Genomic DNA, 27342 nt, shown 5'->3' with positions numbered 1-27342 from the left:
AACTTTTCTAAGAGATGACTAAACTAATTTTTACAAACTTAGATTTAAATGAATGGTTTTGTATTCCTATACAAAACCTCTGAATTTTGTCTGAATCCGACTTCCAGTTCCGGAGTTATACGGTAAAGAGTACTAAATATTGTGAAACACAATGGCCTAAAAGTCCCGGTTATATGTTATATGTTATATGTTATATGTTATATGTTATATGTTATATGTTATATGTTATATGTTATATGTTATATGTTATATGTTATAGGTTATATGTTATATGTTATATGTTATATGTTATATGTTATATGTTATATGTTATATGTTATATGTTATATGTTATATGTTATATGTTATATGTTATATGTTATATGTTATATGTTATATGTTATATGTTATATGTTATATGTTATATGTTATATGTTATATGTTATATGTTATATGTTATATGTTATATGTTATATGTTATATGTTATATGTTATATGTTATATGTTATATGTTATATGTTATATGTTATATGTTATATGTTATATGTTATGAACATTTATTCGTGACAAACAATTTGTTCACGTTGAATTCCACATAACTTGACATTCGCTCAAAAAAAGACCCGTGCCGATTGGTGCAACAAAATGCTGAAAAACATCAATCGTAGTGCTTCAAATTTAGTGTATAACATCTGCACAGGTGACGAAATATGGATTTACTCATATAAGCCCGAAACTAAACAGCAGTCGACTGTATGGGTGCCCAAGAAACACCAAATCCAACAAAAGCGCGTTCGAAGCACTTAAAATAAAATGGTGGCTTTTTTTTCGGTATTACGGGTTGAATTGTTGTTGAAAAATGTAGGTGGGTTATGTCAGAGACATAACAGGATGACGTGAATACGAATGAAACAAACACGTTTCTGCATCCGCATTTTGAATATCTAAAATCGTTCTCATAAGTTGATATATTGTGAGAATTGTGCAACGTCTCGTTTCTTTTCTTCCAGAATTATAACGGTGCACATACACTCAAGTATTACGAATTCAATGTTTTAACACTCAAATTAAAAAGACAAGGCAAAAGAAAGTACAAAACTGTTCGCTTGTAGATGTTCACACGGTACGAATTACGATATGTTCACGATTAAATTCTACCCATTCTTGTACAGGATAGACTTTGTCCCATAGTGAAGTAAGTCGTATTAACGACAATAACATAATGCTATTAAATTCCGAAATTTCGGGCTCTTGGATGAATAGAATTGCTGAATATTCTCAGACATTGAACACAGTTCGGTTCATTTTTCTCGAACCCAAAGCATCTTAATGTTGGACGGCAAGTGCATCACTAAACTGAATATTCTGCAATCAATTTGTACTAAACAAATTATGTTATTTTTTATTTGTATATTTCAACAGTAAGGTAAATCTACTAAAGCCTTTATAAGGGCCAATTTGTAGAAATTTCCTCGAATGTGAACGACAAGCAGCTGGATAATGTTGCAATCGGTCTTTTTTTTTTTTTTAAATAACTATTTATTGGAATATGAGTTAAAATTAAATTATTAAGATTTTAAATTGGGTGTTCAGCCACAAGTGGTGACTTTTCAGCCCTGTTATATATATATGATTTGGTTATTACCATGAAGACATCATTTGCTTCCGCAATTCTGAGATTTTTGTGTAGGGAAAATTCTAAACCTACTTGTATTGTGTAATGGGGAAAAGGAACTTATATACTAACTTACTAACTAATACAGAGAGCGAATCGATTCAATTGAAGATTGCATCGATTTTTGTCGGAATTTGCTTATAATATTATGTGACATTACATCTAATGGTTCTATATTTGTGAGTCTGTGTAACTCATTTGTACTAAACCAGGGAGGACGCTTCAGAATCATTTTCAGAATTTTATTCTGAATCCTTTGAAGCGTTTTCTTCCTGGTGGAACAACAGCTTGACCAAATTGGTACCGCATAAAGCATGGCTGGTCTGAAAATTTGTTTATAAATTAACAATTTGTTTTTTAGACAGAGCTTAGAATTTCTGTTTATAAGAGGATATAAACATTTAATATATTTATTACACTTTGCCTGGATTCCTTCAATGTGATCCTTGAAAGTGAGTTTTTTGTCATACGTTAAACCTAAGTATTTAGCTTGATCAGACCATGTCAATTCCAAGCCATTCAATTTGAGAATGTGATTATTGTTTGGTTTTAGAAAAGAAGCTCTTGGCTTGTGAGGAAAGATAATTAATTGCGTTTTTGCTGCATTTGGTTTAATTTTCCATTTTGACAGATAATCACTGAAAATATTTAAACTTCTTTGTAGGCGACTGCAGATCACTCTTAGATTTCTACCTGTGGCTAACAGACTTGTGTCGTCACAGAATAGCGATTTCTGACAACCGACGGGTAGATTTGGAAGATCAGAAGTGAAAATATTATACAAGATTGGAGCTACACTCGAACCCTGCGGAACACCGGCTCGTACGGGTAGCAATTCAGATTTACAATTCTGATAGCTAACCTGAAGAGTACGATCAGTTAAATAATTTTGAATCATTTTGATCAAATAAATAGGAAACTGGAAATCAGACATTTTTGCTATTAAACCTTTGTGTCAAACACTGTCGAATGCTTTTTCTATGTCTAGAAGAGCAACTCCAGTGGATAACCCAGAAGATTTATTTGATTTTATCATGTTCGTTACTCTGACAAGTTGATGAGTAGTTGAATGTTCATGACGAAATCCAAACTGCTCTGGTAAAAAAATTGAATTCTCATTTATATGAGTCATCATTCTTAACAAGATATTTTTTTCAAAAAGTTTACTGATAGAAGAAAGTAAGCTAATTGGGCGATAACTTGATGTTTCTGCTGGGTTTTTATCAGGTTTTAGGATAGGAATTACTTTAGCGTTTTTCCATCTTTTTGGGAAGTAAGCTAATGAAAAACACTTGTTGAAAATTTTAACCAGGAGTCTCAAGGCAACATCGGGAAGATTTTTAATAAGAATATTAAAAATTCCATCATTACCAGGAGCCTTCATGTTTTTGAGTTTCCTAATAATTGATTTAATTTCATCAAAATTCGTCTCAAAAATGTCATCGTGTGATAACACTTGGGTTGAAATATGATCATACTTCAGTGAGACTTCATTTTCAATAGGACTCACAACGTTTAAATTAAAATTGTGGACACTCTCGAACTGCTGAGCTAGCTTTTGAGCTTTTTCACCATTTGTAAGAAGTATTTGATTTCCTTCCTTGAGAGCAGGAATTGGTTTCTGAGGTTTCTTAAGAACCTTAGAAAGTTTCCAGAAAGGTTTAGAATATGGTTTAATTTGTTCAACTTCTTTAGCGAAATTTTCATTTCGCAAAAGAGTAAATCTATGTTTAATTTCTTTTTGTAAATCCTTAACTATGTTTTTCATAGCAGGATCACGAGAACGTTGATATTGTCGTCGACGAACATTCTTCAACCGAATGAGCAGTTGAAGATTGTCATCGATGATAGGAGAATTTAATTTAGTTTGAGCTTTGGGAACTGAAAGATTTCTAGCTTCGATAATATAATGATTCAAATTATCAATTGCTGTGTCGATGTCCGCAGAATTTTCTAAAATAGTTTCATGATCCACATGATTTTCAATGTGAGATCTGTAATCCAACCAATTAGCTCTATGATAGTTGAAAATAGAACTAATTGGATTAATTATAGCTTCGTTGGAAAGTCTGAATGTTACAGGAAGATGATCTGAGTCAAAATCAGCATGAGTAATCGGTTCACTACAAATGTGACTTTGATCTGTTAGAACCAGATCAATTGTAGACGGGTTTTTCACGGAAGAGAAACAAGTAGGATTACTGGGATGAAGAACTGTAAAGTAACCAGCTGAGAGTTGATTATGAAGTATTTTACCATTACTGTTATTTTGCCTACAATTCCACTGGACATGCTTAGCATTTAAGTCCCCTATTACGAAAAATTTCGATCGATATCTTGTAAGTTTTTGCAAATCGCCTTTAAAGAAATTTAATTGTTCGCCGGTGCATTGGAATGGCAAATATGCTCCAGCGATGAAATAAATTCCATGAATGGTTTCAACTTCGATTCCCAAGCTTTCAATAACTTTAGTATTGAAAGAAGGTAAAATTCGATGTTTAATTTGCCGTTGGACAAAAATGGCAACTCCACCACCAATTCCAGTAAACCTGTCAAATCGATGAACCACATAATGTGGATTACTTTTCAATTTTACATTTGGTTTAAGAAAAGTTTCTGTCACAATGGCAATATGAATTTTGTGAACTTTGAGAAAAATATAAAATTCATCTTCACTCGATTTCAAAGATCGAGCATTCCAATTTAAAATATTCAAATAATTATTTAACATCACTGTTAAATTTTAAATTCATTATAATATTATTTGCAAATTTCCATCCGATTTGAAATGCTTCAAAAAGTGATGAAGTCGAATTTATTTGGATGATCATTTGAAAAAGTTGATCTTGTAGGTAGATCATTTTATTTTCAGTTATATCGCCTAAATCGACTTCATTTAAAGAAGCGAATGGCATTGAAGGAATATTTGTAGGTAGACTGCCATTAGAAGAAGATGATTTGGCCGGTCTACCTATTAATAAATTGTTTTCGTTAGAAGAAGAACTGCAAGGCGGTCCTGTGTTTTGATTATTTACATTAGAAGAAATAGGAGATAGATTTCTACCTAATATACCAGCATAACTGACATTAGAAGAAGATGATGACGAGGTCGATCTACCTGTCAATAAATTGTTTTCGTTAGAAGACGAATTGGCAGGCGTACCTGTTTTTTGTTTCGAAGAAATCAGTGCCTTAGTATAATTAGGCGTGGCATTTGTAACGGTTTTTTGATTTTCAGGTATGTTCTGTAAATTTAAGGTCGTTGATTTGACTTGTTGTCTAAGCGAACGAGCGTTTAAAATTTTTTCCCTGACAGGACATTTCAAATAATTGGATTTATGATTTCCATTGCAATTTGAACATGAAAATTTATCAGTGGTTTCATTCATTGGACAAACGTCTTTCGAATGCGATTTACCACAATTCAAACACCGTATATCCATATGACAATTTTTGGTTCCATGACCGAAGCCTTGGCAACGACGACATTGCGTTAAGTTAGCAATACGATTATGCCGTTTATAATGTTCCCAATGAATTTTAATGTGGGAAATGAAACGTACTTTTTCTAAAGTTTTCAAATTGTTTACATCACTTCGATTGAAGTGTATTAGGTAAAGTTCATGGGAAATTCCAGAGCGTGGTTTAGAAGTACCATTCGCTCTTTTTTCATAAGTATTACTTGGGAAGGGGCAAAACCAAGCAATTCTTTTAGTTCATTTTTAATTTCATCAATACTTTGATCATTTGATAATCCTTTCAAGACAGCCTTGAAGGGTCTGTCTGATTTTATATCATATGAATAAAATTTATGAAGTTTTTCGGACAAATATCGAATAAGTCGTTCGTAATCTTCCAATCCATCCACCAAGACTCGACATTCTCCTCTTCGTCCGATTTGAAATGAGACTTTTACTTCCGGGAGAAAAGTAGAAAGCTCAGTACGGAATGCTTTGAAGTCGGAAATCATCACCGTCACTGGTGGCATAGATTGATGTTTCTTCCCAGAACGACAAGCGTCCATTTTGGGAATTTTTGAAGAATTTTCTTCTATGTAGCTACAATCGGATTCAGGAAGAATCTCGTAAATATTGTTAGTCGGCATAGGATCAGCGGAAGGGAAATCCGTCCGTTGTCTTTTATTTTTACATTCAGATTCTATAAGATCGTGAATGTTATTAGAAAAATGTTGAATAACGGATTGTGATTTATTCCGTATTGAATTATTTTTAGCCTTAGGCTTGTTGCCTTTCCGGTTGGACGCAGGCATTTTTGAAATTAATGAAATTTTAAATTAAATTAACTAGGCTAAATTAGTCTTCGATTAGACTCCTAGCTAGCCTTAAAAAAGGCTGATTAATTTCTTAGTCACTCTAATATCACTCTTTGTATCACTTAGTCACTCTAATATCACTCTTTGTATCACTTAGTCACTTAGTTAGTGATTCAGGTAGCCTTGAAAAAGACTGAAGCCTTGAATCAATGAAACTCTAGGTAGCCAGAAAAAAATTCCAGGAGCCAAGAGCTATACGCGTGCGGTGCGAACGACTGTTCAACACCGACTGATTGTGACAATCGGTCTTGTTTGAAGACTGCAAACGTTTCACAGTAAAACTGCTCACAGTGTGGATTGATTCAATGCTGAAACATTTTCTTTAAACGTGTTTTCGTTTACATTTTTTTTTTTGCAAATGGATAGTTCTGACGGCTAGGAATAAAGCTGCACACAAAAATTCTATGATGATTATTTCATTTACTTTTGTTTCGCATTTCAACAAAAAAAAGCTATCATAATGCTATAAGTAGGCATTTCTGGCTTTCAGAAGGGTCGAATGCCGGAATTTTCTCCGGTATTGAACACTATCCGGGGCATTTTTCGCGAACGCAAAGTAGCGGAATGTAGGTTTTGTTCACATTCGTTTAGGCCCAGTTCACACTATGAATGGTGCATCCACCCCGAAAACACGATTTGCATATTTCAACAGATAAGTTATTATGATGGTTCTTAAGATAACATTTGAGACCATTAGAAGGGCTTATTTTGTGTAATGGTCCCCATCGTTGTTCACTTTTCGTTGTATTTTGTTGCAATGCAAACGGCCAGCAGAAGGAGGACGCAATAAGTCTAGTTTGAAGCGAAACTCGCACTGCGAATGTCTCGCACTGCGAACTGTTTCTTATGCGAATTGAGTCAATACTAAAACAATTTTGGTAAAGAATTTTCCTTTTACGGGATTTCGTTTGCAATTTTTTTTACAAATGAGCGATCCTAACGGCCACAGAAATAACAACATACATGTCGATTATTTTAATTCGGACTTGCATATTTCAGTGAAAGAAACTATCAAAATACGGGATTCATTTCTGGCTTTCAGAAGGGTGGATTTTCTTACGACATTGAACATTGTTCGGAGTATTTTTTTTCGAACACGAAGCAGTCAAATGCTGACTTTATTCGCACTCGTTGGTGCGAATTTCGCACTTTGAAAAGTGCACAAAGTTAATCAAATTATTATAAATTAGCACTAAACTGATAATTTTACCAGCGATTTGCAAAAAAAAAGGAATGTTTATAGTTCTTCAGAAAACATGTAGAGCCCGACGAAACGGAAAAAATCGTTTTAATTAGCTCTTAAAAATGTCTAAAGACACCAATCACAGGAAGTGAAAAAATAATATGTTAGAGAGAAATGATTTTTTGTTGGAACACACCAAGTTGTTTGATTAAAATAGCTGTACTGCTGAAGCCGCCACAGATACCGGTAAAGCTATTTAATATAAGTTGTTATTAATTTTTTCCGAAGAAAGTGAACCTTGGATTTCATTTGGATCCGACTTCCGGCTCCGGAATTATAAGGAAATATAAACAAATTTATTAAAAAATGAGCACTCAATTTTCTCGGAAATTCCGTAAACTAAGAAGCAAATAAAAGGTTTTAAAATTTAAATTTTAATTTTTTTTTCCGAAAAGTTGATCCAGATCCAACTTCTGGGTCCGGTATTAAAGTGCGATTAGTGAAAATTTACAATTTCTTGAGTATTTTTCCAAAAGTGATAGCGAAACGAGGTGCACATTTTTATAAAACTTACTGCTAAATTCATCTAGTTGGCAGATCTTGTTAGTTAGTGAATATATAAAACTACTTTGGTACTACTAGTCTCCGGTTTCCGGAGGAAAAACGGAACTCCCTTCGATTTCTTCGAGCAACGGTTAAGCCGATTTTCACGACTCATGATTCAAATTAAAACTCCCATCGTCTTTAAATACACTGTGCAATTTCATCCTGATCCGTCTTCCGGTTTCGGAATTATAGGGCGATGAGTGTCAAAACATTCAAATCGTCATTCAAATTGACGATGTAAAACTGGTACGCGTCAATATGTGCGGCTTTGCTCCGTTTGCAGCGTGCTTTGTTCAATTTCGTATATCGTGCCGGGTTACCACATTAAAATCTATATTTTTCAGGTGAAAAAAATGTGAATTTTTAATTCTTTCACTCAATTTGTACCTACTTGTTAGTGTTATCAAAAGATCACGATAACGATGCTTTTCTATAAAAGTACACTTATTGCCTTTCTAATATAGAAAGTTTAGGCAATCACCTGAAAAATTGACTAGTGAAAATTGTCATAGTTCATCGAGCTAATCAATGTATGTGTATGTGTGTGTGAGTGTCAAATATTGTCACTCATAAAATAAAAAATCTCGTAGTTCCACAAGTTGCTATTGAATTTCACACCGTCATTTATAGCGACGATTCAAAAAAGGGTAAGATTATTCTAGATTTGACATAAAACTGATTCAATTGGTAGGCTATATTAGTTACTTACTAATCGAACCGACTTTGGCTATACACCCAAACCTCCGTTTACGAACACTTTTTATACGTAACCTCTTTTTACGTACCTCTTTTTACGAACCAAATCCCAAATAACGTAAACTTTTTTTACGAACCTACTTCGTAAAAAGAGGTTTTGTCATTCATCGAAAGCGATTTCAGACTCCATGGAAACTACTACAATATAGGTATTATTGGAACGGGTTTAAAGAGTAGATTCCGGAAAATGATGTTTGAGGTATTTTGGAAATCCAAGATGGCGACTTCCGGTTGATTGATATTCCTTGAAAACCCATACAATATGGGTATTTTCGGAACGGAATTGATGAGTAGATGTGAGAAAACGATGTTTGAGGTAGTTTTGAAATTCAAGATGGCGACATCCGGTTTGTTGATATTCTTTGAAAACTTATATAATATGGGTATTTCCGGAACGGGGTTAATGAGTAGATGTCGGAAAATGATGTTTGAGGTGGTTCTGAAATCCAAGATGTCGACTTCCGGTTTATCGATATTCCTTGAAAACCCTTGCAATATGAGTATTTTCGGAACGGAATTGATGAGAAGATGTCGGAAAATTATGTTTGAAGTGGTTCTTAAATTCAAGATGGCGACTTCCGGTGTGTTGATATTCCTTGAAAACCCATACAATATGGATATTTTCGGAACAGAATTGATGAGTAGATGTCAGAAAACGATGTTTGAGGTAGTTTTGAAATTCAAGATGGCGACTTCCGGTTTGTTAATATTCCTCGAAAACCCTTACAATATGGGTATTTTCGGAACGGGGTTAATGAGTAGATGTCCGAAAATGATATTTGAGGTGGTTCTGAAATCCAATAAGGCGACTTCCGGTTTGTTGATATTCCTTGAAAACCCATACAATATAGGTATTTTCGGAACGGAATTGATGAGTAGATGTCAGAAAATCATGTTTGAGGTAGTTTTGAAATTCAAGATGGCGACTTCCGGTTTGTTAATATTCCTCGAAAACCCTTACAATATGGGTATTTTCGGAACGGGGTTAATGAGTAGATGTCCGAAAATGATGTTTGAGGTGGTTCTGAAATCCAATAAGGCGACTTCCGGTTTGTTGATATTCCTTGAAAACCCATACAATATGGGTATTTTCGGAACGGTATAGTGTTTTAAAGGAATAAAGAGTTAAAGGAAAATGGCAAAAACTTTCAAAAGATAATTATCACCCAGAAGTCAGTGTTTTGCATTTCAAGACCACCTCAAATATAATTTTCCGACGTCTACTTTTAAATCTCTTTCCGAAAGTACCCATATTGTAAGGGTTTTCAAGGAATATCAAGAAACCGGAAGTTGCCATCTTGGAACTAAGAACCACCTCAAACATTGTTTTCTGACATCTACTCATCAATCCCGTTCTGAAAATACCCATTATGTAAGGGTTTTCAAGGAATATCAAGAAACCGGATGACACCATGTTGGATGTCAGAATCACCTCAAACATCGTTTTCTGATATCTACTCATCAATCCCGTTCCGAAAATATCTATATTGTATGGGTTTTCAAGGAATATCAACAAACCGGAAGTAGCCATCTTGGATTTCAGAACCACTTCAAACATCATTTTCCGACATCTACTCATTAACCCCGTTTCAAAAATACCCATATTATAAGGGTTTTCAAGGAATATCAACAAACCGGAAGTAGCCATCTTGAATTTCAAAACTACCTCAAAAATCGTTTTCTGACATCTACTCATCAATTCCGTTCCGTAAATATCCATATTGTAAGGGTTTTCAAGGAATATCAAGAAACCGGAAGTCGCCATCTTGAATTTCAAAACTACCTCAAACATCGTTTTCTGACATCTACTCATCAATTCCGTTCCGAAAATATCCATATTGTAAGGGTTTTCAAGGAATATCAAGAAACCGGAAGTCGCCATCTTGGATTTCAGAACCACTTCAAACATCGTTTTCCGACATCTACTCATCAATTCCGTTCCGAAGATACCCATGTTGTTAGGGGTTTTAGGCAATCTTAATAAACCGGAAGCCGCCATCTTAAATTTTGAAACGAACCCAAACATCATTTTCTTGCACTTACTCTTCACATCCGTTCCGAAAATAAACATATGATGCGCGGTTTCCACAATAATCACACAAAACTTTTTTTACGAAGTAAATTCCAAATAACGTAAACTTTTTTTACGAACCAAATCCCAAATAACGTAAACTTTTTTTACGAACCAAATCCCAAATAACGTAAACTTTTTTTACGAACTACCTCTTTTTACGAACCCCCGTTTAGTTCGTAAATGGAGGTTTCGGTGTACTGGTTCCAAGTACTCGGTTCCAGAAGTACAGGAAATAGTGGTCAAAAAGTTTAAAATGAGACTCACTCAATTTTCTCAGAGATGATTTGATCGATTTCCACAAACAGGCTCAAACAAAAGATCCTATAGTTTCATAGGCTGCTGTTTAATTTCATCCGAATCCGACTTCCGGTACTATAGGGTAAAGTGTGTTTAATCATTTAGTGCGACGATTCAAAATAAAGAAAAATTCTCATTGATTTGACAAAACTGTTTACAAATTGAAAAGGCTATGTAAGTTTAAACCCAAAGAAAAGTTTCTTATTTTATTTAATATTGAAAAATAAAATTCTTCACAGAATCTTCTAGTGATATTTTTGGAAATAGAGGTATTAAGAGAAAGGGATCATTACACCACTATATGGATTAAAATAGTTTTTTTTCTAATTAGGATCAAGTATGGGTTGTTTTTTGTCGTGAATACGACTTACTTTACTATGGGGCGCCTTTTCAAAATTAGCCATATGGAAGAATGGGCAGAACTTAATCGTGAATATCTCGACTTGTATTAATGGTAGCAACATAATTCTTTCACCATTTCATCAAAAATATGATCAGGAATTCAGGATAATATTTTGAACAGTGTGCGATAACCACAAACAACTCAAAAATTAAGTTTTCTTAAAATTTGAAAACAACGCGGAAAACACCTTACTTTCGCTTGGGTTTTTCGCGCAAGGACGACGATTTTGAGGTAGTCAGGCACATATCTTCAACTGAATGCGTATAAAAGGGGAACCGTGGTCGAAAATCGTTCATCAATTCGTCATCTAACACTCGTTGTGGATAGACGAATAACCTACTACAAAGGAGTGGAATGTTATCTGAAGCAGACAAAAGCGGAATACTTCACACACGATATTGCCGCCAACAAACCTATGAAGGTTGTACTTCGAGGACTACCCGACATGATGGAAGCCGAACTAAAGCAGACACTGTCGGAGGCTGGACTAAAGCCTTTGATGGTGTTCAAAATGAAGCGACATAATACGGATAAAAAGTTTAGAGATCAACTGTACCTGATTCATCTGGAGAAGGGCTCCATCACCATGAGTCAACTGAAAACGATTAAATCGTTATTTCACATAATCATCGAATGGCAAAAGTATAAACCGGTACATCGAGATGTCACACAGTGCACGAACTGTTTGAACTACGGCCATGGAGCGAGGAATTGCCACATGAAAAGTCGGTGCGGGAAATGTGCCGAACCACACAATACCAACGATTGCCTACTAGATGACATCGCTGTAAAATGTGTGAACTGTGATGGCGACCATCCATCTACTAGCAAATCGTGTCCCAAACGTGCTGAGTTCACAAAAATTCGACAACAGGCGTCCCGCAAGCAATCAACGCGCAAGAATGTTCCACAGAAAGATGAAGTTAATTTCCCACGGCTCCCACCGAAGAGGGATATTCCGAATTTGCCGCCACTTCCTCGCAGCAATCCAAAGACTTCAGCCGCTGGATCTCAAAAAGAATCTTCCTCAAGAATCCCTCCTGGATGGGGCAATAATCAACCACAAGCAAAGGATGACTCTGGTGATTTATTCTCTGCTGAACAACTGATCGTCATTTTTGAAACAATGACAACAAAACTACGAAACTGCAGAACGCGGTTAGAGCAAATCAACGCCTTAGGCAAATTCATCATCGAATATGCAATATAATGAGTTGGTTATAGTAAATTGGAATGCTTGCTCACTCAGGAGCAAAACTGCTGAATTGTCCGACTTTCTTCAAGAGAAGAATGCCGATATTGCTATTTTAACTGAAACTCATCTTAAACCTGAAATTTCTATTTTTATTTCCAATTACAGGATTCACAGGCTCGACAGGGCAACTACCAGAGGAGGGGGAGTTGCCATTGCCATTAAACGATCCATTCAGCACAGGCTTCTGTCAGCCTTTAAATTGCAACTCATAGAAGCCATCGGAATTGAGATTACAACGACGATGGGACCCATCATCATCATTGCAGCGTACTGCCCCAAACAAACCAATCTTCGAGATGGTACGTGTGCATCATTGAAGCGAGATCTGGCTATGCTCACTCGACGACAGAACAAATTCATCATTGCTGGGGACCTGAACGCACGGCATGAGCTGTGGGGAAACAGAAGACAGAATCGAAACGGATTCGTACTTGCCGAAGATTACGAAGCTGGACAATACAACATCTTCGCTCCGGATCAACCAACGCGACTTTCCAGATCGGGAGTTCATTCCATTTTGGATATATTCATCAGCAACATCGCCGTAGACAGCTCTCCGGTTGTCTTCAACGAGCTCTCTTCCGACCACTTTCCAGTAATATTGACGTTGGGATCTTCACCAGAAACAGTGCCTATTCAACCTCGGAGGAACTATTATCGCACCGATTGGGTCCAATTTCAACATATCGCCGACCAATTTATTAATATCGATTTGCCACTTGATTCCCCGATGGAAATCGATGCAGCCCTATCTTCCTTCCAGCATTCAATCACAGTCGCTCGTGATAGGACGGTACCAGTTCAACATATGCCGAGTTCCTCTCTTCAAATCGACAGTGTCACCAAGAAACTCATCCGACTTCGGAATATCTACCGGAGGCAGTATCAACGAACTGGCATCCTAGATAGGAAGACTACTTATAACAACTTAACTAGGATAATCCAGGAAAGGATATCTGAGCTTCGCAACAGGAACTTCCAGCAAAAGCTTCGAGAAATTCTCCCACATTCAAAGCCCTTCTGGTCCTTAACGAAGGTGCTTAAGAAAAAACCGAAGCCTATTCCTCCTCTGATGTCACCCCAGGACGCAGCTGAAGGAATACCTTTAATCACACCAGTAGAGAAGGCAAATGCGCTAGGCCAGCAGTTTGTGTGTTCTCACAATTTAGGACTCAACATTGTTAGTCCATATGAAAGAGCCGTTGCTGATAGCGTAGCTGAGGTTGACCAATCAGACAGCTTAGTTCCTGAGGAAAGTAGAGTCACTGCGAATGAGCTGATGGCTTTTGTGAAAAAATCCAAAAATATGAAGGCCCCCGGTTTCGACAACACATTCAACATTGAGCTGAAACATTTGAGTATTCGCTCATTTGTCTTCTTAGCTAAACTTTTTAACAGGTGCTGGGAGCTTGGTTACTTCCCTTCAATGTGGAAGTTAGCTAAAGTTATCCCAGTTTTGAAACCGGGGAAAGATCCTTCCTTTTCCAAGAGCTATCGGCCCATCAGCTTACTCTCTGCCCTATCCAAGCTGTTTGAAAAGTCAATACAAAGGCGAATTCTTGCTTTTGCAGATGAACAGGATATATTTCTGGAAGAACAGTTTGGGTTCCGGAAAGGAAGATCCACCATCCACCAGCTCACAAGGGTTAACAACGTCATCCAGCAAAACAAATCAGTGTCCAAAACGACTGCCATGGCAATATTGGATATTGAAAAGGCATTCGATAATGTGTGGCACGATGGACTGGTGTTTAAACTGCATCGGTATAATTTTCCCATGTATCTTATTAAAATTATCAAAAATTATCTTGCAGATAGAGCATTCCAGGTTTCTCTGAATAATGCACTTTCAGAAAGATTTACTATTCCTGCTGGTGTACCCCAGGGAAGTATCCTAGGTCCCATTCTATACAACATTTTCACATCAGACATCCCACCTCTTCCAGGTGGTGGTGTTCTGTCACAATTTGCTGATGATACTGCCATTCTTTACAAAGGTCGTGTCATTAATGCTCTGAAAAATAAACTACAGACAGGTCTGGACGCTTTAACGGAATATTTTACAAGCTGGAAAATTGTGATCAATGCAGCAAAAACTCAGGTCATCTTGTTTCCACATTCAAGATCTCCAAAACTTGTTCCATCAGACGAATGCAGAATACGATTCGGTGATGAGGTCATTCAATGGTCCGATGAAGTTATCTATCTAGGACTCACCTTTGACAGACATCTGATATTCAGGTCACATGTTGACAAAATCGTTCAAAAATGCAGCATACTCATTAGGTCTCTTTATCCGCTGATTTGTAGAACATCTAAACTATGCCTGAAGAATCAGATGGCTGTCTATAAACAAATCATCTACCCCGCAATTGAATACGCAGTCCCTGTTTGGCGGGGTTGTGCACGAACACACAAACTTAGGCTTCAACGCATTCAAAGTAAGATCTTAAAGATGATTCTAAATCTACCCCCTTGGACAAGGACTAGTGAAGTACATGAGATGGCCTCACTGGATATACTAGAACAAAAATTCGAACAATACTGCACGAAATTTGAAGAGAGGTGCTCAATCTCTGAAATACAAATAATTCAAAATTTGTACGTATTAGGTTAGGGATAGTTATAAGTAGGTAGACATTTTATAAATAATTAAAATAAATATTATGATTAAACATTAGTATGTAAAACAAGAGTAACTAAAACACCTATTATTAATAACGAATCGTATGAACAACAAAGATGAAAGGCCAAAGGGTCAAAACACTTGTACTGTAAAATGTTGATGTAATACACAAAAATAAGATTAATAAACAGATATTTAGGCAAAAAAAAAAAAAAAAAAAAAAAAAAAAATAAAATGCGAAAATCGTTCATTTCTTTTCGTGCGTTCGATGGAAGCAGACGTCGTGGGAGTGGAATCATCAACCAGCAGCGACGGACCAAATTGAGTTCCTCAATTTGGTCCTTGTGAATGCTAGAACCGAGTCCCTACAGCATATTAATAATTTCTTTCAATAAATTATGCAAATCCGAAATGAAATAATCGACAATAAAATCTCTTAACAAAAATTCAATCAGTTTGGATTCAATCGCCACTGCGAGCAGATGTGTTTTGTGTCGTCTGCACGCTTTCGACAAGAGCGATTACGTCACAGCTGCCAGTCATTAGCATTGGGAAAAAAAACAACGGTGGAGAGCATTGCACAATATCAGCCGTTCTAATGGCTCTAAAAGTTTTCTAAAGAACTATTAGGATTTGTTGTTTGCAAATCGTAGGGAAATATCCTCAGTTTACTGCAAATCAAGAATAGTTTGCTTAGATTTGTGCACTTTTCGCTGTGTGAAATTCACAGTAATCGAGATCAAGTGAAGCTTTCTTTGTTTTTGCGAAAAATGTGAAAAAGGGGAATGCGTGCATAATTCATACAATTGATATTCGCAAGTGTTAAGGAACATGTCAGTTGTTTTCGTATTCACGACATCCAGTTATGTCTCTGACATTACCCACCCGCCTTTTTTCGTATACAGGTTGGAATCGAGTTTAAGAGTTTACCCGATCATCTCTGCAAAATACCAATATCTTCATTTAATAGATTTAAGCGCGCTTTCCTACGATGAGAAGAACCACTTGAATAATGCTGGATGCAGTTTTCAGGCACGTGGCATGGATGGCGGTTTTAGGTTGCGCCATGGAAAAAAATTCACAAATTTGTTTTCCTCTAGTATGTCTGTCTGTGGTGAAAAAATTATGCTATATTTTCTAGCGACCAATTGCTTAAAATCTATGGTCTTCTTGTTAGAAAGACTAGCAAGAGCAATGAGATTAATTCATTGATTCCGACAAATTTAGGTAACAATTTTTGAGTTCTTTATTGTTATCTCACACTGATGAAATTCAGCAATGGAATGGAGCAAGAATGATGTTGTTATTATTGGTACTATTCGCAATATTTGCGATCAAAAACCCACTACTCTTCCACATGGTAAATTTTGAAACGACGTCCCATTGCAAAGTACGATTTAATATCAAATTATTTTGCATCAAAATTCTTAGATTATGCAATATTGTTGTTTTGTCACGGTGCGAAAAAATAGATTGATCTGTCTATATTTTTAAATATATAAATTTTTATATTATTCAATTCAATCCAGCAACGAGAACGGTGCTTGCATCTTGCAACTCGAAAAGACAAAACAAAACTCCGACAGACGGACTACTACTATTCCAGTAGTAAATAGTTGGTTGTTCGTTGCACTGCGTGAATGTGCTGAATATGCAGGAATCATATCGCAACGAAGGGTTTGCTGATAAGAAAGGGACCCGAAGATGCAAGCTGGAGCGTTAATGTTTTTGCGACAACGGTCCTGACTTCCTACATCAGTGCTCACTGGGCCGTGCCAATTAATTGTCGTAAAGTAGGAGCTCGCTGGTGACAGTTATGTTCTCGATAAGGTAATACTAAGGCAAAGAAAAAATGCAGTGGCTAGAATTTTGTTTTAACCGTTCTAATTTTCCATCATCAGGCTGCTGTTGCTGAAACTGCTGTTTTCCGGTGCGTGTGCCATCATTCATGACTGCTACCACTTCCTCAATGGTGTGTACAACCTTCGGTACTGTGCTTTCAATAACATTAGTGTAACCCACGATGCGGAAGAGATTGTGTTCCGGTCCGAATATCCGAGGCCGTACTTTTTCGAGTTTCATGATTCGAAACTCACCGAAATTCCACGAATCTTGTTCACTTCGTTTCCGGAACTGCAAAACTTGGACGCAACTCGAACGCAGCTGGAGAATATCAACAAGTACACGTTTGAGCATGCCAAGGAGCTACGGTTCCTGAACTTGTCCAACAATCAGCTAACAGTTTTGAACAACTTCGTATTCAAAGGATGTGACAAACTTGTGAAGTTGGATTTATCAAACAATCGAATTAGCGATATCAAGGATAAAGCGCTTGGTGATGCCATTAAGGTTGATCACTTAGATTTGTCTGACAACTCGTTGTCGGAACTGAACGAAACCTTATTCTCCAAACTAAGTCTACTGTCATTCCTTTCGTTGGCAAATAATCGTTTGAAAGTGCTGAACGATCATCTTTTTGACAACTGCACGATGATGGCCTATCTCGACCTTAAGGGGAATCAAATTCAAACATTGAGTGACTACCTTTTGAATAGTTTAACCTACTTGAGAACATTAGTGGTTGACAGCAATAAATTGACAACACTGAGAATACCGCAACAGCTAACGAAGCTATTCGCGTCGAAAAATCAGCTTTCCTCCGTATACGCTGATGAACCGGAGAAATCGCAGCTATATGCGCTTAGTTTGTCCAAAAATAAACTGACGAGTATTAGAAACATTACCGTATTGGAGAACATTACCGTGTTAGACCTGTCCTTCAATGCGATCGGTCCTCTAAATCTAACAACATTTCTGAAACTGAAGAAACTGGTGGATTTGAATCTGGAAGCAACACAACTTACCACACTAGAACATGGTCTATTCACCCAACAGTCGAAATTGCGGCGCTTGGATATATCCTACAACTTTCTTCGGAAACTTGATCTTACTGTGATGACTTCGCAGCCTGGCCTGGAGAGGCTTTATATCGATGGGAACGGCCTGTTGGAAATCAACTACGAGCACGTTCCGGAGCTTTTCCAAAATCTCACCTATTTGGGATTGTTCGCAAATGCGTGGAATTGTTCTTACCTAACCGCGTTGGTGCGATTTTGTAATCGAAACGGTATTGTCGTAAGCTCATCAAAGACCTACGGTGAAATGTCCTACATGACCAACGTCCAAGGTATCTATTGTGCCAGTTCGGATAAGGATCGGATATACTTTCAACCTAGCAGTGCTGTCTGGCATGAAGATGACAATTTTAATAGTGGGAAAGACGTTCAGTTGGAATTGACTGTCGGGAATATTAGTTCAACAGAGTTCGAGTACAAATTGATGGTGGAGTTGTTGGACATGATAAAATCGGTGAATGCGACGAGCAGCGATCGGTTGGAAGAAATGCGTCGAACGGCGTTTAGTTCCGAGAGAGGATGCGAATCGCTTCACACCACCGGATATCAAGTGTTCATTATGTTGATTCTAACTTTCATTCTGGTGATCAATGTGGGATTCTTGCTGTATGTGCACTACAACGCCAACGCCCGTAGAACCATCGATCAGATGATCATTTTTAGACGAGGAGAGGCATCAGTGCAAACACAGCTGGAGGAATTTTGAAACTGCGCTTGTTTTGCGGATGATGATGAATTGATTTTGTAATAATCCTAAGAAGAATGACATGTTTTAAGCTAAGTTCCACTTAACGATCCCTAATACATGACTTTTGTGATCAGTTAGTCAATTTTGTAATTTATACCAGCTCATCAAAATGGAATATAGAGATTCATGCAATTTTGATTTGCGATTAATTTTTATGTCCGAGGCATGAGAGAATTGATTACAATAAATACTTCTTATTATCCTCAACCGTTAGAATGGAAGTGTGAGTATTTCGGGTTTTCAATCTTAAACTTCTGCAGGAGTAGAATTATCAGTCGATTTCTAAGTAAACAGAAATATTAGGATCATGCCGAGTCCAGGAATGTGTTTAGGTCGAGGCTCAAGCAAACGACAACTGGTTCATGACGATAGTGCCTTATATTTTGAATCAATGAATCAGGAGTATAAACATGAGATCATCTATTCTGCTGTTGGGTACATCCAGAATGACCGACAGGAATAAATAGATTTCAAATTTTTCTTATAATTCTTGAATTCCTACACATAATGAATTTTTCGAATAATGGAATATGTCTAAAACACATTTTGATTTATGATTGATGGTGTGAGAAGTGGATGGATGCATTCCGATGATATAAACAGAACTTCACTAACCTCACACACAAGGTAACTCCTTGGAAGTACTGATCTATGGCAGGTTTGCTGACCAGAGTTCTGTCTCCGAGGAATCGACAGCTTCTATTCGTGATTTATCAAATCTGCATGGAATGTCTTTTAGCGGCGAACCTTATTTCGTGCTTGATTTGCTTTACGTTTCGTCTTCGACTAGTTTATGTTGAACTGTTATACCTTCTATCAGTTCAACTTAGCGGGTTATGTTGAACTGCTAGTGTTACTGGTGAGACTCTTTTCTAGAGTCACCAATGTTATTGACCGCAGAGATTCCTTTCTGCAGCCACCAATATTATTGAGGGGTTCTGTATTGAAGCCTAGTGTTATTTTTTTTTTGTTTCGATTATAGAGGTTTTAACCTTAAGGTCATTCGCCTCTTCGGGCGAGAAAAACTTTCTGACCCTATGTGCGGGGTTGGGAATCGAACCCAGGCGGGCTGCGTGAAAGGCATCGACTTACCCTAGTGTTATTGTTTCGCAGTCGGATACCACTCGTAACGCTCTATTCACCTTGAAATCAATATACTTGGCTTGTTTTCGGACAAGTAAGTTACCCTCTGACTGCAGTGAATTGCAAGCGTTTTATTTTAACAAAATCTTAACTATATATACGAGTATTTTCCTTAGAACAAATGTAAATGTTGATTATTAACCGCAACATTCTCGGTTTTTATCTTTCCATCCCGTTGCGGGATCCTAGCTCACACGGATACCTAGCTATGTCAGCGCGCATCTAATTCTACCTGCTTGTTTACAAAGGTATTATTTACTTCATACATCCTGGTGCGCGGCTCAGACCAGGCTCCTGTGTGTTTACATATTTGGCCCTTATCGAAAGCTGAGCGGAAAGATTTTATTGCTCTAAATGTGGAAATTCGTATCTTTGGCCCTAGACCCGCTTGAGGAGCGGCTTATCTCGGCTTGCACACAAAATCTTAAATCTATACCTCTTTTATTCAGGCACTACAACCGCTTGAAGAGCGGTTTAGTTTTGTTCATTATTTTCATAACACTTTACAATGTCTAGACCCACTCTTTGGGCTATCGGATGAAATCCCTGATTTAATTTAATTATTAAACTGATAGAATTGAATTATTTTTGGTTTTTGGTTTTGCACCGAAGAGACGTTTTTCATTACTGTTATTTTACATATACCTAGCGGCTCATCTGCTAGATTGCCTAACAGTTCAACATAAACTGCTAGGCATTGACGAGTCGAAGTCAAGACGTAAGAAAATTTTGAAACGTATTCAATATGCAGTTTCAGGAGTTTCAGTCCATGACTGGACCATAGTTGAAATCGTAATTGTTCTGAAGCCTTATCTTGAAATTTTCCTTGCTAGTGTCTTCTACAAATTTGTAAGAGTTATTAACAACGATGTCGTAGTGTGTGTGTATGCGAATACAGATAGTAGAAATCACTTGTAGCAGAAAGAGAGAGAGAGAGTGTGTTTTTGGGTTCGAAAGTACTATTTATAGTAAATTTGGTGAAGAAATATCTAATAATTCGCTATATACAGTCGTTGATTTAACTGCTAAAGTTTTACCACAAAAATTTTCTAAATCAATTACACCCAAACCTCCGTTTACGAACACTTTTTTTACGTTACCTCTTTGCATCCAATGAAAACAATCTCCGGCTCCATGGAAATTACTACAATATGGGTAATTTCGGAACGGGATTGATAAGTAGATGAGTAGTGTGGTTCGGAAATCCAAGATGGCGACTTCTGGTTTGACGATGTTCCTTAAAAACCCTTACAATGTTAGTATTTTCGGAAGGGGATTGATGAGTAGATGACGGAAAACGATGTTTGAAGTGGTTCGGAAATCCAAGATGGCGACTTTCGGTTTATCGATATTGCTTAAAAACATTTACAATATGGGTATTTTCGGGACGGGTTTGATGAGTATATACCGGGAAATTATGTTTGAAAGCGCTTCATAAATCAAAATGGTGAGTTCAGTTGTATCGGTATTCTATGACGATCATTACGATATGATTATATATCGTTTAAAAAAAATTATACTTCTGCAAAGGTGTTTCCTGCTAATCATTATTGTTTGAATATTGTACTATATTTTCGAAATGACCATAACAAGTAGGCGTCTGAACAGCTATAATAATTTTATATTGTTATAGTTATATTGTATGCTTTCAATATTTTATTGAACAACTGGAAGTCTCAATCTAATATTTGGAAGAAACCACAAACATTAAAATTTGGTTTCAAATCAATTACCGTGTTCCCCAATTTTTTTTTTATTTTCAGTGTTACACTTATAATTTCAGTTGTTTTAGTGTACGATATAAAGTCGAAAAAAGTACTGTTACTCCCATCACGACACATTTGTTTTTATTTAAACTTGTCAAAATCTCATGTCAGCTGGCCCGTCGGAATATGATTTAACATTTTGTAAGCCGTTGAGAAAGAAGGGATATTATTTGGCTCAAGTGGTAAGAGTCAGTTAGGCAACCACATGACACTGAATTTCTAACATTTATGAGCAATTCCAGAAATAAATAGCAGATAAACTGGCAGGATTCTCCGAATCGGATGAAACAATTTACACCTCTCCATTATGGCAATTCTCGGAATATACCCACATTGTAAGGGTTTTTGAGGTATATCGACAAACCGGAAGTCGCCAGCTTAGATTTACAAACCACTTCAAACATCGTTTTCCGTCAACTACTCATCAATTCCGGTTCGAAAATACACACATTGTAAGGGTTTTAAGAAATATTGATAAACCGGAAGTCGCCATCTTAGATTTACAAACCACTTCAAACATCGTTTTCCGTCAACTACTCATCAATTCCGGTTCGAAAATACACACATTGTAAGGGTTTTAAGAAATATCGATAAACCGGAAGTCGCCATCTTGGATTTTGAACCGACCCCAAACATCATTTTCTTGCACCCACTTATCACATCCGTTCCGAAAATGGCCATGTGATTGGGGGTTTCCACATTCATTACACAAAACTTTTTTTACGAACCAAATCCCAAATAACGTAAACTTTTTTTACGAACTACCTCTTTTTACGAACCCCCGTTTAGTTCGTAAATGAAGGTTTCGGTGTATTCTATTTCAACTATGTTCACATTCATCTCAAAGAACTTGTTTGTCTTGGGAGGTCAAAAGAAGGGTCGTGGTTCAAGGGGGGTGGGGATTCAAGAAAGGGAGGGGGGTTCAAACGGTGGGGAAGGTGCAAAAATTTGAAAGAAAAGTCTAGTTATTTGCACTTTTATATAAAAAGTGTTGAACTGTTGAAAAATCTTCCATGAGGGGAGGGGAGGGTTAAACCCATAAAACCTCCATCTGTGCACGGGCCTGTTACAGAACACGTTAGATTTTGCAAAAAAAAAACTGTTTTAATCCTCCTAGTGATGTAATGATGCCTTTCTCATATCAATTATATTATCATATATAATACTGTGGTATTCTTCAAAATAATTTCCTTCGATACTTGAAAGAATAATCGGAAACGGCCCAAAACTAGTCTACTACTGATAATGACCACCGATTGAAGTAGTGTTGATGTCGATTTGGATTTTTTATTTTGGTTTTTTGTTTCGTCTTTAAGTGATGGTATACAATTTTTCACACACACTTTACCCTATGATTCTGGACCCGGAAGTCGAATCCGGATGAAATTCAGGGATTCCGTACGAGACCACAGGACCTTTCATTTGAATCCAAGTTGGTGAAAATCGGTTAAACCATCACTGAGAAAAGTGTGTGAAAATATGATCACTACTTCCGGTGAATCCGAAATCGGAAACCAGGAACCCGGATAGTCGAAATTAGTTTGTTTGGCCATCTACCAATAATGACTACCGAACGCAGTAGCATATATAAAATTTACAAAACATTTACTGACATGGTCTATGAATTCTGAATCGAATTTGATTGTTTCTTTTATTTAGAACCGATTTTTCAAGGCGCTTTTCAGTCCCACAGATCATCATCAAGAATTATTCGAATTTTCTCCATTTCTTTCCAAAACCATCGGATTCTTCAAAATAGAAGTTGGAAAAAGACTGCGCTGTTACTAACACATTCAACTACGATGGGTAACGCTCACACGAAATTGCGACAATGAAAGCATTGATGTGGAACACATCTTTACACTAGTATGGGTGTCGTTTCGAATCAACGCTGGGAAAGGGATACCAAGTATTAAAAATTAAAATCTGTATATTTTGAAAATTGAAACTGATGAAACCTGGTGCCCTATAAAGAGGTTGAATTTAATTTCATTTAAGGCCAGGTTCCTCCAAAAACCGGTTTCCTTTTTAAAGAATTTCGCTTATTGTTTAAACAACATTTCAAAATTATACTTTTTGCAATTAAAAGTACACATATATTAGGCTTCATAAAAAAATTTTTCTTCTTACTTTTTCAATATGTTAACTCTAAAAAAAGCTGCTCAAACTCGGTCGATTTGTTGATGTGTTTGTGTCATCATATCTTGGAAACCAATCATCGGAAAGCATTTTTCGATTTTTTGATAATTTTTTGGAGGAATCTTGCCTTGCGCAACACAATAAATGCTCCCTGACGCAATATTTTCTATAACGTAAAAGGCAAAAATTGGAAATTACTCTGCATTCTTCGAATTTTAATACATGAGGTGCTGATGGATGCTAACATCCACCAAGCGATCGACTTAATGATATCAAACTACTAAAAAAATTAAAGGGCGAAACGACCAATTTCGATGACTATAAAAATGCAGTAATTGAAGCAATAACGAAATTATATTAATAGTAGAGGTCACGGTTCGAAATACATGGAATAATATTCTACACAGAATATGTCCACTGCTTTGTAAAAAAAACTCTAGTTTGAATGTTTATTATATTGGATAGCGCATGCGTTACTGTAAAGAACTATTTCTAATATTTCCTATACTTTCGTTGTGTGTTATCATATTTGATATTGTACTTAGTATTATTATTTTATATAAACCACTCTTGACCTGTTGATGTCGTGCTTTATAAGGACACACGTCACTCCGGTAATGTGTCAGACATAACCCACCAGCCAAAAAAATCGATAATCGATTTGAAGCTGCGGCTCGGAAAAATCTATATAAGTTTTCATCTATATTTTTGTTTTACGAAATCCTTCATGAACGCTTCATATCAATCTTTGTTCAAATTCATATGTGAACATATGTTTAAAATCCTTACAATTTAGAAAGAAATTAGCCTCAATTTTCCCACATTTGAAATATTACGATTTTCGAGATAGTTTTCAGTCAAAATCAAAGTGTGCTTCGAAATTCCCCACTCAGCTATGTTTCTACGAAAATTGTTGTATTGAAATAATCGTTTTATATAGCGGGCACCGGGGCTGGTTGGCCGATTTTCGCCATCGGAATCTCTGTACTATTTCTGGTTGTTTTTTCAGATAAACGGTTTTCTCTGCCATGGAGCACACACCTTTCGAGCACATGTGTGTTTTTTTCATTCCTGTATCAAAATCAGAAAAATAGTCATTAACAATCAAATGCAGAGACAAAAGTCGTCCAACCGACCTCAGAGCCGGGGTAGTTTGGCCAAGTTTGGAAAAATATGTGAAACACATCAAATGTATCAATAAACGTTTGATAAACGTATGTTTATCATTCATTAATTAAACGTTAACATTTTCATTAGTTATTATTATTATTAGTTATTAGGTTAGTATGCATAATTTTTTTATGTAGGTGCGTTTAAAAACTCTCCTTCTTGGTTTTTGATTCGTTTTAACTATTTCGGACTTAGTTTCGGCAGCATTAGTGAACTTTTTCATCTTCACTTCTACCTTTTCCTACACCAGCGTTTGCGCTCACGCTTGTTTTCATTTTTCAACTTCTTCAAATCTGCTTTAATTGGAGAATTGGTAAATTTTTGGATCAATTCGCGACTTACGATGTTGGCGCTCATCCGAATCAGTTCGCATACTCGCCTTGGGGGGACGTCCGACAAATTCAGGATGGCTTACAACTGCAGCAGATTCTAAACTGATGGACGAGTATTGTTCGGGGTAGGGTCAATCTGCGACAAATCCTTAATACTAAAAGTTGTGATGGCATTTGATTAATAAAATTATGGATGCATCTTTTCCTATCAACAATTTCCAACTTTTAATTTATTTTTGCCTTTCTCATATAGAAAGGTTATGCAATCACTGTGAAAACCGACTTTTGAACCGAGGCCCGGAGGGCCGAGTGTCATATACCATTCGACTCAGTTCGTCGAGTACGCAAAATGTCTGTGTGTGTGTGTGTATGTGTGTGTGTATGTGTGTGTGTGTATGTGCGTATGTGTGTATGTAACGTTTTTTTGCACCAACTTTTCTCGGAGATGGCTGAACCGATTTTCACAAACTTAGATTCAAATGAAAGGTCTTGAGGTCCCATACAAAATTCCTGAATATTATTTGGATCCGACTTCCGGTTCGAGAGTTATGGGGTAAAATGTGCAAAAAAAAGAAAATATGTGTTTAAACTTTTCTCATAGATGGCGCGACCGATTTTCACAAACTTAGGTTCAAATGAAAGGTCCTGTGGTCCGATGCGTTATTCCTGAATTTCATGCGGATCCGACTTCCGAATCCGGAAATATAGGGTAAAGTGTGTTAAAAATTGTACACCATAACTGAAAATGGGGAGAAACCTTAAAAAATTTTCTAAATCGACCTCAAATCTTTTCCAATTTGATGGTTTTTATCAGTAGACGGTCAAACAAACCGATTTCGGTTATTCTTTTAAGAATCGAAGAAAATTTTTTTTTTCGCCTTTTTGCCTTTCTCATATAGAAAGGTTATGCAATCACTGTGAAAACCGACTTTTGAACCGAGGCCCGGAGGGCCGAGTGTCATATACCATTCGACTCAGTTCGTCGAGTACGCAAAATGTCTGTGTGTGTTTGTGTGTGTGTGTGTGTATGTGCGTATGTGTGTATGTAACGTTTTTTGCACTAACTTTATGGGGTAAAATGTGCAAAAAAAATGAAAATATGTTTTCTAACTTTTCTCATAGATGGCGCGACCGATTTTCACAAACTTAGGATCAAATGAAAGTTCCTGTGTTCCCATACGTAATTCCTGAATTTTATTTGGATCCGACTTCCGGATCCGGAAATATAGGATAAAGTGTGTTAAAAATTTTATACCATCACTGAAAAGAGCGAAAAACCGTAAAAAGTTTTCTAAATCGACCTCAAATCTTTTCCAATTGATAGTTTTTATCAGTAGACGGTCAAACAAATCTATTTCGATTATTCTTTTAAGAATCGAAGAAAAATAATTTTGAAAAATACCACAGTATTATATTGGTATGATAGTATGATTGATATGAGAAAGGCATCATTACACCACTAGGTGGATTAAGACAGGTTTTTTTATATCGTTTATTTACCCCCGGTTTTAACCTAATAATGGTCGTTCACCGGGTACGCAACTTTTCATGATTCTATACTCTTATTACTATTTGTCAATAATTTTAGTTTATTTCCATTATTTATTTCTCATGTACATTTTTCGTTATAATCATCAATATAAGCATAACATCCAATTCTGTCAAAAAAGGATAACATTTCACGAATTTCCAAGTGAACTTTGCTCCAAGCTAAAATTACAATTCGGCCAACCAACCGTGGATAAAAATCGGCCTACCTTCCCCAATGAATATTTACTCATCAGTGCCAAAAAAGAAAAAAAAGTGCTCCTGCGCAAACGACAATACAAAAATACCTGAAATTATGTCGGTAAGTGGGTGACCGAACGCTTCAACAAAATCATTATAGATGTCGCCACTGCGCATAACAGCCTTTTCAGAAAAGCTACTCGGCCAACCTGCC

The 27342-nt window shown here is 36.6% G+C and overlaps 2 protein-coding genes across 3 annotated transcripts in view; one reads left to right on the top strand and one right to left on the bottom strand.

Moving 5' to 3' along the window:
* The window catches only part of LOC131434765 (BTB/POZ domain-containing protein Tiwaz), a 161851-nt gene that overhangs the window by 13187 nt on the left and 121322 nt on the right, over positions 1-27342 (bottom strand). The window lies entirely within an intron of this gene.
* Positions 16786-19066, top strand: LOC131434763 (insulin-like growth factor-binding protein complex acid labile subunit). The gene is made up of 2 exons (XM_058601851.1): positions 16786-17017; positions 17089-19066. The coding sequence occupies exons 1-2, from the start codon at positions 17004-17006 to the stop codon at positions 18806-18808; spliced, it is 1734 nt and encodes a 577-aa protein (XP_058457834.1). The 5' UTR covers positions 16786-17003; the 3' UTR covers positions 18809-19066.

Source organism: Malaya genurostris, chromosome 3 (assembly GCF_030247185.1).
Source record: "Malaya genurostris strain Urasoe2022 chromosome 3, Malgen_1.1, whole genome shotgun sequence".
In the NCBI taxonomy this organism is placed as follows: Eukaryota; Metazoa; Arthropoda; class Insecta; order Diptera; family Culicidae; genus Malaya; species Malaya genurostris.
This window is presented reverse-complemented; position numbering and strand designations above follow the sequence as displayed.